Source organism: Diadema setosum, chromosome 8 (genome assembly GCF_964275005.1).
Source record: "Diadema setosum chromosome 8, eeDiaSeto1, whole genome shotgun sequence".
NCBI lineage: Eukaryota > Metazoa > Echinodermata > Echinoidea > Diadematoida > Diadematidae > Diadema > Diadema setosum.
Window position 1 is genome coordinate 36,563,388 of NC_092692.1, and position 12,514 is coordinate 36,575,901.

At 38.6% G+C, this 12,514-nt stretch overlaps 1 protein-coding gene across 1 annotated transcript in view; it reads right to left on the reverse strand.

Moving 5' to 3' along the window:
* The window catches only part of LOC140231401 (uncharacterized), a 166,191-nt gene that overhangs the window by 42,462 nt on the left and 111,215 nt on the right, over positions 1-12,514 (reverse strand). The window contains exons 13-19 of the mRNA XM_072311526.1: positions 7,644-7,730; positions 6,555-6,638; positions 5,236-5,400; positions 3,438-3,552; positions 2,194-2,384; positions 980-1,101; positions 409-478 (exon numbers count right to left, since the gene is read on the reverse strand). Of these exons, the coding sequence (XP_072167627.1) occupies positions 409-478; positions 980-1,101; positions 2,194-2,384; positions 3,438-3,552; positions 5,236-5,400; positions 6,555-6,638; positions 7,644-7,730 (834 nt within the window). The remainder of the gene's footprint in view (positions 1-408; positions 479-979; positions 1,102-2,193; positions 2,385-3,437; positions 3,553-5,235; positions 5,401-6,554; positions 6,639-7,643; positions 7,731-12,514) is intronic.

Sequence of the window (12,514 nt, forward strand, 5' to 3'; positions counted from 1 at the left end):
AGGTTCAACTGTATGATGAATCTTCTTCTGGCTATCTAGCCATTATCAACCATCACCATCATCATCTTACTGAAATCATGATGGATCTTCTTCGTGTTATCTCACAGTCATCACTATCACCATCATCATTATCTCAATTAAATCATGATAGATCTTCTTCAGGGTTTCTAACCATCATCGTTATCACCATCATCATCTCAATTAAATTATGATGGATCTTCTTCTGGCTATCTGGCAATCATCAACCATCACCATCATCATCATCTTACTGAAATGATGATGACCTTTTTGGGGCTATCAAACCATCATTCACCATCATCATCATCTTCTTCATCATCACCACTGCCATGATATTCTTAGCTTACAGAGCATTCTCCTTATGGCCACTGAGATAATCTGGACACTTACCATCTCCATCACAGCCTTCTTTCCATCCATGAATCCCTTTGGGATGACATTGGGAGTCAGCAGCTCATACCTGGGTGTGAAACAAGTTTGCATTCAGTGTTTTAAAAACACTATCTGACCTATAAAAAAAAAAAAAAAATGTGTACAGAATATGACAGAATTCTACTTCTTTCACAATTCCACATCCCTCTTTACACCACGGGAAGCTTCTGTTATTAAAAGTACTTATATATACGCATATACAGTTGTACTGTAATAAAAAAAGAAGATATAATATGTACTTTGCAGAAACAGGAAATGACACCAATTTCTGTCCGAAAGCATTATGTATCCATGCTGTGGATACAGCGATGCATCATTGACACAATTTACATCATCCTAATTGCATCTCTGAATTCTTGGCAGGGCACATCCCCAAAGTTGCATCCTACACAGGAATACCATCGCAGTAATTAATCCTTGTATGCATCACAATTATGAAGCAACAACTGCAGAAGACCAGAGCCCACTGTTGCGATTACTCTCAGGAAAATTGATTTCCTTCATTCCGAGGCATGGAATATCTCTTCACCTCTGCCTGAACTCCTGGAAGATGATGCGATTGGGGAAGCCCTGACGACAGATCCGGATACCCTCCAGCACGCCGTTACACCGAAGCTGTTCCAGCACCAGAGGTGAGTCAATCTTACCCGCCTGTAGACGGAACGAGTTACAAAAATAGAGATAAATAGACAAACACATCACAAATTCAAAGTTAGAATTATACTGTGGTATTCCCTTTTTTTTTAACAAAAATATTTGTATATAAATTAGTAGTGTAATATTTTGCATTTTACAGTCCCATTAACTAATATGTACCCAATGCAGACTCTGACAGACTTCTCGATAACTACATAGAAATAATAATGCAAGCTGATCACAATTCGTCATCCTATTATGTCATCCGCAGTAGCAGAAACTGTGTCCTTGTCATTGTTATCATTTTATTACTGTTACAAATACTACTGTTAACAATACCATTATTGCTGTCATCACTTCCTTAAAATCGTTATACTGTAACAACCAACACCATCATTATCGTTTACAATCACCACTAACACCATCATCTTTATCCAAATCATTATCACCAATACCAAATCCTGATCATCATCATCATGATATCACAACCACCATCATCATCTACTGTAAAACATGATATATTCGCGGCATGAATTTTTCGCGAATTGGAGCTGACGGCCTTTTTTGCGGCATGAAATTTTCGCGAACTGCGACTGACATTCAATATATATAATGTAGACAAGAACTTTTGAGTGCACTTTAATTTCGCGAATCTTGGCGCTCGCGAAATTAAAATGCATGCGAACATTCCCCGTTTTACAGTATATCCCCATCATTATCACCATTACTAAAGCCTGATCATCATCATCATCATAATCACCACCGCCATCATCTTTATCCACATCATTATCACCATTTCTAAATCCTGCTCATCGTCATCATCACCACCATCTACTGTGTACAAGTATATAATCGCAACCACCACAATCATTACCACTGGCTCTACAAATTCCTTCCCACTATCACTTCTTAATCTAACTTGTAAAATCAAAAAAACATCATCATCACCACCATCACTGCCATCATCATCATCCCAAACTTTTGCATCATCATCAGCTCCAACTACCGCTGCCACCACCACCACCATTATAATTTTCATCTACAAAGACACAATCATCATCACCGCTACCATCGACACCATTTGTATGCTCTGTCTCCTAAACTGACCTTCTTCTCATGGTTGGGGATAATGCAGCGGACAAAGTTGGGGTTGGTACAGTTGAGAGTGGTCATCAGCCGGCCCAGCTGCTCCTTGTACAGCTGGCCCACGGTGCGGAACATCCCGCGCCGGGTCTGGGAGGCACCGAAGCGGCTGCCGCTGTCCTGGTTCAGGGTGCTCATGCCCACGATGTTGGCCACTGCAAGTAGAAAGAGTTGCGATGTTGGTTTAGGCTACACGATAATAGAAAACAGCCCTCTGAGAAGGCACCATCAGATTTGTGGGCTTACATAAAGTAACGCCTTGTTGCCACTCATACTTCAGAGGTGCACTCCTGTAATTTTTTTTTTTTTTCATGTTACCATTACTGAAATTAAATCACTCTTTCCAACAATGTACCTCGAATTTTTAATCATGCATTAAATGATGTAAAAATAAACTTATGGTAACGTCTAGAAGATGTCCCCCACCCTTCATCCAGTGTGCTTCCTATGATCAACCTGGCATTACATGCCTAACCCTTACTGTGCTATATTTGCTGATTAGCTGGAATGTTTTGCTTGCCAACTGGCATCGACGTCTGGAAACTAACCATCAAAGAAGAGAGATCTCCATATCCCCTTGCCTTTCGGTCACCATGACCTGTCCAACTTCAGCCAATAAGGTCAAATTTTTTGAGTGGCTCACATTTGTACAAGCTTGTCTTTTACATGGGTCTCTCTCTTTTCCTATAACACAATTATTTTGAATATTAATTTCACATGTATGTGTATATATAAATATTGTTGTAATTCATGGTACTTTTTTCTCTTTAAACATGTTCACAAAAATGTGCTATTGGAAATAAAATCTCACTTGAATTGAATTGAACTGAATTGAAAGTTTGGGGGGACTTACCGAATGCTAATGAAAACACTGTGGCAAATTATGAGCTTAAATGCCTGGGGCACACTAAGAGTTAAGGTCAGGGATGCCAACCTTGTAAATGGCAATGCAGTATTCTGATTGCTGAAATAGCATATTTTTGGTGAAAAAACCCCCAGCATTTCTACCTTTCCTGTAATAGACAATCATGTTTTGTAATGAAATTTGGGGGGGGGGGGAATATTTTCCATGAAACCTACAGTACTTTGGGCAAAAACAAAAAACTTTATTAAATACTGCAAAACGTAACAGTTCAAATCTCGGTAAGGTGTATTGAATACTAATAAGGATTAGGCAGAGGGATGAGTCACCCAGTGCCAAGACATACCATCCTTCCAAAGCTGGCAGATGAAAGGCTCAGACGAAGCCCTGAGGATAGAGATGACATTGTCGTTCAGTGGGTCCATGTTCTTGGTCAGCCATTGCTTGGCTGAGTAGTCCACCTGGGTTGTTATAAAATCAGGATGAACTCAGATGACAGGAACATTGCAAATAATCTCACTCCATTGGCAAATACATTCTTTGGTGATTCAAACAGGATTTATCCCTGATAACAGCTTTCCTTTTAAACTCCTCGTGTGGCACGTTTGCAAACCTAACTCATTTGATGGCATGCCAATTTCATAAATTTTGCTCAATAATGCTCAAACAATTGATGAATTGCAATACGCCATAAGTATGTTCAAAGGGTCATAGCTGTAGCCGTGTCAAAAAAAAAAAAAACATCACAGCAAAAAGCTGGTAATTTTTACATAACCACACTGTATGCTGTACTGCATTTCTGGCACACAACAGTTCTACCAAAAATTATACGGCCTTCAAAATGAGAATATTTTTCAAACATACTCATGTGTTGTTAGCTGAGAATAGTGTGGCACAGAGTGTAAAAAAGAAGTGGGGATGGAAGGGAATGTCAGTGAGGGAGGAGCATCAACGGTGGAGAACCCTTGAAAAGACTAAGATGGTCTCATCTTTACCCTATTCTAACTGGGCTATTTGAGACCAAGTTTTTACTGAGGGGGGGGGGGGGGTCAATTTGAAGATAGAGCTGGATGTAAACTACAAAATAACATGGTCATACAATAGAAAAATATTGCCTTTCTATTTTTAATAAATTAATTATGCAAATTTGTGCATGAAATCATATTTTCACCTATAACTCCATTAAAAAGACTGGAGGATTGCTAAATTTTTGTGTCAGAATTCCTCAAGACACATCAAACAATTTTCTTGAAAAAAATTAGCACAATCGAAATCAATTTCTTTTGTTTTTTATTGTTTTGTTAATTTCTTATGTATTTTATTGTTTTTTCGACCTTTTGTTTTCTATTGTTTTTTTGCCAAAATTTGTTGCAGGCACTTTTTCAGGCTTATCTACACTAGAATTGATTAATTTCAATGGTTAAAAGTTGAAATAATCTAATTCATATCAATTTAACCAAAAAACACAATTTGCATTGGATTTGCACACGATATCATGAATTTGAGCTGTTTTTTGGTTGACATGCATATGCAAAACATTTCGCAACTTCAAAACGGTGTACCCGGACGTCGCAAATTTGGTCTCAAAATATGCGGGAGACTTCAATGAAAAAAGTAGTGAAACGACGCGCCAAATTCTTTGCGCGTTGTGAAACTGTGGCGTGAAACGTCGAGGGGGGGGTCAATTTGACCCCCCCCCCCCAGTTAGAATAGGGTTAAACTGTGTAACGGTGTCAAAGGGACATACGCTCCTGTAGCCACAAAAGATATATTTCTTCAAATAATAAGCCAGATGAAAAGGGACCAAAAAAAAAACAACAACAACAACCCAGCAACAACAACTTTGAAGTGAGATCTATACAGATATGTAACCATGACACAACAGCTCACAGCAAAAGTTTCCATTTGGGAAATGTGGACTTCTGCTGACATGAATGAGAGAGAGAAAAAAAGCAAAATATAGCCATACTTGTATTCGTTAATCACAACACAAAATTTATGATAGACATGTTTAAATGAGGTGGGGTAGGGTTCTGCAGATTTCTTTATGTGGGATCAATTGCCACTTTAGAAATAATGCCTCCAGTACCCTTTGGGCACGATGCACAATGTCAATTTCCAGAATCACTGCACGTGTCTCTCACCCTGCCAGCGTAGTGGACGACAGAGAAGTCTGAGTTATCGCGGAAGTCGGGCTTGCGGTACTTGTCGTTCTTGCTCATCTCCTTGTGCAGCTTCTCCACAAAGGACTTGTCGGTGGCCTTGGGGAACCAGCATTCCTCGTCAAGCAGGGCCAAGATACCCATTGGCTGCATTGAAGGAACACATAAGGCAAAAACATTTTCAGCATTTGGTGGAAAAATCTTTATCCACCCAGGGTAGCAATCACTTAGCAAACAATCTCTATCCACCCAGAGTAGCGATCACCTAGCGAACAATCTTTATCCACCCAGAGTAGCGATCACTTAGCAGACAATCTTTATCCACCCACAGTAGCAATCACTTATAGCGTACAATCTTTATACATCCAGTGTAGCCTCTGTTGTGCGAGCACTGTACTCCTGCTAGAGGGTCCTGTGATTAATACTACCTATCAAATTCAGTGTTGGCTACATGTATGTACCTCCATTCATCATGTGGTACTCTCCCGAATCGAGAGGAGTAGACATCGTGTGGTCAAACATCGTCTGCGAGGATGCATGAATTTTTCATAGTTGAGCTTAAATGATCCACACAACTTCTATGAACTATATTACCTCTAACTACCCTTACTACTACTTACTACTACAAATAATTGATACCCCTTACTACTACCACTTGCTGCTACTACTACTACTACCACTACTACTGATCCTACAACTAATTCCACTATGACTACTTGATAACAATTACTAGTACTTTGTTGCTGCTGCTACTACTGCTACTACTCAATACTTCTACAGTTGCTACTACTACTACTACAGTTCAACCTCAATTATCCGGCCACGTCGGGAGCAGCGCTCATCCGGATAAGCGAATTGGCCGGATATGGGAGACACAATGTTAATGTATATAGCTGCCGTTCTTATGGTGAATTTATAGATCATGACTGCTTACTTTTACGATGATAATGTGGTGTGAATTTATGTTAGTTCTGTTGGGAATATTGTTGGTAAATTGTGCGAGTTTTGTAGAAATTTTAATTGAGTTTAAAGTCACTGTTTTTTCTAAATTTTTGGATGAAAAAAAAAAGTTTACTACGCGAACTCGTCCAGAGAATAGAGATTTCCGGATAAAAGGAGGCCAGATAATCCAGGTCGAACTGTACTACTACTGCTACTACTGCTACCACTACTACAACTACTACAAGTACTACCACTACTACAATGTACTAACCATCTTCATTATTCTATCATTACTACAAGAAATCACCCTCACACTGTTCTTACTTGAAATTCTGTCTTATTCAGGGTCAGAATCTTACCTTCTCAATGAGGTCAATGCAAGGCTGGAGGTCGAGCCCGAAGTCGATGAACTTCCAGTCAATGCCCTCCATACGGTACTCTTCCTGTTATCAAGCAAGCACCAGAGAAGACGAGAAAACACATGAAAATAGCAGCCACAATGTGGAAAGGGAAGTCGAGCAAAATTCACTGAGTTACAAGACCACATAATCACATTGTTCCCGCCACATCCCTCGGATCGATTTATATTTGTATTTCATAAATTTAAACAATGTTTCCCACTTCCTCTGACAGGACACATAAAAGACAAGATGCAGTGCAGTAGTGGTTAACACAACATGAACTACCTGCTTCTAGTGGATCCTTTTCCACCAATGGAGTTGTTACTTTCAAGGCTCAGCGTGAGTAATTACTGTTGCTTGTTTTTACATTCGCAGCGTGTGCTTTCCCATGTTCCGCACTCTACCGTGTTTCACACAATGAAACTGTGATACATCACAGGATGTATATATCTGTCAAATTGCACAAGACCGCTATCACAGATCATTTTCAATTACCCACAACAAAGAAAACGAGAAAAGGTCCTCTCTAGACTGTTCTACAAGCGAGCATGCTCCATGAATCTTTTCATTTTTGCTGAGGTCTTGGGTTTCAGGCTTCTGTTCTCATGAAAACAACAGACTCAGATCCAGAGTCAATTCAGATTTCGCCCCCAACATCAGATAAATTCTTTCAAATACAATGCTTTTACAATAAGTCATTGTAATACAAAATAAAGGTGTGTATGAACATACACACATTTGAAGGGAATACACTGTACAAATAGAAACGAGCGCACAACCTATATTAAACCGTTTGAACAAAATCCTTGCGACAGTGAAAAGAGAGAACACAAAAAAAGATGCACTTACAGAGATGTGGGCCACTCAAACTATAAAGCAAGAGGTATAATAATGGAAGCACACAGAAACACACACACAGACACACGTACACACAAACAATGATTGAGGAGACAAGGGCATAGACAGGGCAAAAGAGCAAGAACCATCAGGAATGGGTGATTACTACGGGGGGACTTGGAGCAAGAGGGGCGGGGCGGGGCAGCCTACCTGTTCCAGGATGAACATGGTGTGGTTGAAGAGCTGTTGTAGCTTCTCGTTGGTGTAGTTGATGCACAGCTGCTCAAACGAGTTCATCTGTGGGAGCAACAAACGAAAGCGTCAGATCCACACCCCTCTACAATCCAGACATTCCAAACGTCCAGTTTGATGCTTACAAAGTATCTATCCAAAGTCATATGGTTAGATTTCCTGTCTCTAGCAATATTCTATCTGTAACTGGAGTATCTAAATTAGCACAAGCTAGCATGTTGTACATTTTCATTATTACCATGACATAAGAACCATAATACAACCAGGCATATTGTGACATATGATGAAGAAGAAGAAGATTAAGAAGTGAGGAGACATTCTAAGACACTGGCTCAGTTGCACAAAACATAATTTTTTTTTTTCATAGGTCCAAATGGAGCAGGAGACAATATCAAAACCTTGTTTGATGCAATCCCCTTCCTACGGATTAGAGGAAATGTTTTTCAAGATTCCTTAACCCTAACTAGGCCAGCCTATTTAGGTAGATGACAGAGCAGGGGGGGGGGGCTCCCAGGCCCCCCCTCCAGATCTCGCCCGTCGACAGCGCAATCGCGACAAAAATTGGCACACACATTGCCTATGACGTAATCTAAAGTACAATGAAGTTAAATTTAAAAAAAAAATCAAAAAAAAAAAATTATGCTAATTTCTAAATAATGATGCATGAAATCAGACAATTTGATATAAATCACTTAAGCTCAAAACAGGCACATTTTTTGTGTAAATATTCTTTTTAGTGTCCTTAGCAAATGTCAGAGAAAAAAATTGTGCCATCAGAAAAAATTTCTTTGAAGTATTTTATTGTTTTTTGAATTTCTCATGCATTTTCTTGTTTTTTCGACTTTATGTTTTTCATTGTTTTTTCAATGAAATTTGTCCGTGACATTGTTCCGAACAAGAAAATATGTTATTAATTGATTTTAATCAATAAAACCCCCAAATAATCATGCTTTTATGAAATTTGCCTGTAAGCACAGTTTGCACTGAAATTGTACACGAATTCACGTTTTTGAGCAATTTTTGGTCTGACATGCACATACATATTTATGCGTAACTTCGAAACTGCGTGCCCGGGCATCACAAATTTGGTGTCAAAAGATGCGAGAGACTCAAAAGAAAAAAGTCACGAAACGTTGCGGCGATAGCTTTTTGCGATAGCGATACTTCGTGCAGAACGTTGAGGGGGGGGCCTCGGAGCCCCCCCCCCCCCCCCCCCCCCCCCCCCCCCCCCCCCCCCCCGGGTTAAGAAGAAAGTACTGCCTTCAATGAGCCTTCGAGTTGGGATACATTGTAGTTTACAAGATGACCCAAGGACAATGGCTGTCAACCCAGCTCCAGAAATATAACAGATAAGGATACAACACATAATTATACTTATTCTTTTATTATGAAGTGTTGAAATTATTCATACATATGGGCATTTCCACGGTAACTCACGTTACATTTTGAACTCAAAATTAGGTCGTTGAGATCAATATCCTTAAAACCTAATTAGTGATATGAGTTACTATATGTGAATGAGTATCATGCACCTCCATCCTACCTCACAGCAACATTACATCCACAGACTCTTACGAGAACTATGAGAAAAAACACTACAAATGTTGGTAACTCACGTTACATAATTTAGACATGCAAAAATTTGGCATGTCTTATATTCAAAAGTTTCCTCAAACAAGAAACAGAGAGACTTTAAAGTCTATTGTGTCAAAGTCATGGACTAACAACATACATCACCGAGTATGGTAAAAATTCAAATTGTCTTACATTCTCCAGGTATCGTCATGTGAAGCGGTAACTCACGTTACGATAACTCACGTTACAGTTTGTCCACATGATCACAAGACGATTTTTTGTCTTAATAATCCAAAGAAAACTTACCAAGACAACTTTTTTTCACAAACAAACTCCATGAATAAAGAATCTAAATTGATTTGAACATTGATCTGACAGTAATTAATCCCATTTTATCCATGAGATTACCAAAAGGCAGGAAACTTTACATTTAGAATACCAACTTGAAGATAAATTTCATTTTTAATTGAGTCGTGTTCCAAGCTTTCATTTGTACTGAGACAAAAATTGTAAATGATATGAAACAGAGTCTATTTCATTAAATTACACTCTTTTCCAGTTAACAAATGCATCAGAAATTGAAGATTTGATTGAGAATTTGATTTGATTGTTTTTTTGTTTTTTTTTACTAAATGGATTTCAGGCTATCTAGATAAAACAAGTCATCCATAAACTATTCCATTTAATACACCGAGTCACGAGACTAGAGACCTGTCCATGTAGTCTGTGGAGAGTTTAAAGGTTCAGAAATGAATATTTCAATAAATCTTTTAACTTTTAAACAATGCAATTTATATTCCAATTATTTGATAATTGTTTGAATTACTCAATAATCAATTGTTTGTATGTTTGATTTGTTTACAAATTCTTATACTAAACTGGTACAGAAATTAGAATTGAATTACAGAAACTGCAGATAAATTTTAGTTATCTGCTACCAGTATTGATCAGTTTAATAAAACATGTTCATAAATGTTTAAGCCTTAAAAAACAATGGTTTTGGTCTATGAAATGTCAAGTACCCATTATTTAAATTGTACATACATGCAAAAAGTATACCAGTATCTTCTAGAGTAATCAAGCAGACTGAAGCAGTAAATCCCAATGAAAAACATGAATCAATAGTAAATATTTTGTGATCAGGAGGCTAACTATTAATACAGGGCTGCACACTGGCGCCGGTCCGACGGTCAAGACCGGCAAAAGTCACTGTCGGACCGGTAACTTTTCAGGAAATCCACAAGTTACCGGTCCGACATGACCAGTAAAAAAAAAGCATTGGCGGGGTCAGTAGAAAGAAAAAGATCAGCCCCGATCAGGGAGAAACAGAATGCAAGATATCGCATTGTTCAACACGTTTTACGCAAGTTTTCGAATATGTCTACCGGTGCAATTTGTAAAGTAAACATACAATTGTATATTAGTTTTGAGCACTAGCAGTCGACCAGTTATTCGCGCTCGCTTGCGCATTGGCGCTGCTCACGCACTGCCATGCTATGCAATACACATGCAAAGGATGTACGGTACAATGTAACTGTTGAAATGCATGGATTGTTTCCCCGATCCCGTTTTGTTTGTTCGTTTGCTTGCGATCGGCGGTCATGCCAGACAAGAAGCATTGATAGAAGCGCACGCATTTCTGGGTCATTTTACTCATGATTTTTTTTTTTTTTTTTTTTTTTTTTTTTTTTTTAACGCAAGATCGATCCGATCCCGGCTTCGCAGCTGCGTGGCAGTTGACATGTTAGAACTATTTTACTTGTGCCGATTTTTAGAAAAAGTAAAAACATATTCTATATTCAGCGATATAGTAAATGAATATTTTCATTCGTTCAGAATGGTCTCATAATGAAGATAGGCGCGAAAAGGATCACGATATCGGCCCTTAATAAAATGTAAAGAGATAATACAAGGGAGAAAAAAAAAATCATGAAATCATCGCAGTCCCGCTTACATATTTCAGGTTGAAATCGTCCCAAAAAGGATCATGAATTCGGCCACGTCGTACACCTTTCAAAAGCTCATACAAGTACGAAATGCGAAGAGATTATAGAGGAGAAAAAAAAAATAAGGACATATTAATTTGGTGCGTGCATCATAAAAGATTACAGCCGAATAACAATTCATGAAATCAACGCAAACCCGTTGAAATTTGAGGAAATAAATAGGCGCAAAAAAGATCTTGAATCCAGTCCTGCATGCCGTGTCGGTTATCAAAAACGCATGCACAAATGCAACAAGATTATCGGGAGAAAAATAAAGGACACATTTTTACCCTTCTGGTGCGTGCATTACAAAAGATTACATCCGAAGTAATTCATGAATTCGCCACAATCCCGCTGATATTTGAGGTAGAAATAGACGCAAAAAGGATCGTGAATTCGGCCGTGTCGTATACCTTTTAACAACGCATGTACTAAATGGTAGGAGATTAGCGGGATAAAAATAATGTACACATTTTCAACCCCTTTTGGCGCTTGCATCATATAGATTACAGCCAAAGAGTAATTCATGAAATTATCGCAATCCCGTTGAAATTTGAGTAAACAATAATAGGCGCAAAAGAATCTCGAATTCGGCCCTGCGTGCAGTGTATAATTTTGAAAACGCATTCACAAATGTGAAGAGATTATCGGGAGAAAAATAAAGAACTTATTTTCAACCCTTCTGTCGCGTGTATCACAAAAGATTACAGCCGAAATAATTAATGAAATATCGCAATCCCGCTGATATTTGATGTAGAAATAGGCGCTAAAAGGACCGTGAATTCGGCCGTGTCGTATAGGCCTACCTTTTAAGAACGCATGTATACGATATGTGAAGAGATTATTGGGAGAAAAATACAGGACACATTTTCAACCCGTTTTGGCGCGTGCATCATAAAGATTATAGCCGAATAATAATTCATAAAATCATCGCAATCCCGTTGAAGTTTGAGGAGACAATAGGCGCAAAAAGAATTATGATTTTTGGTCGTGGCGTATATCTTTTAAGAACGCATTTACGAAATGCGAAGAGAAAAAAATAACGGGACACATTTTCAACCCATAACAGATTACAGCCGAAGTAATTCATGAAATCATCGCAATCCCACTGATATCTGAGGTAGAAATAGACGCAAAAAGGATCGTGAATTCGGCCGTGTCGTATACCTTTATGTATACGAAACGCGAAGAGATCATGGGGAGAAAAATAAAGAACGCATTTTCAACCATTCTAGCTGGTGCGTGGATCACAAAAGATTACACCCGAAG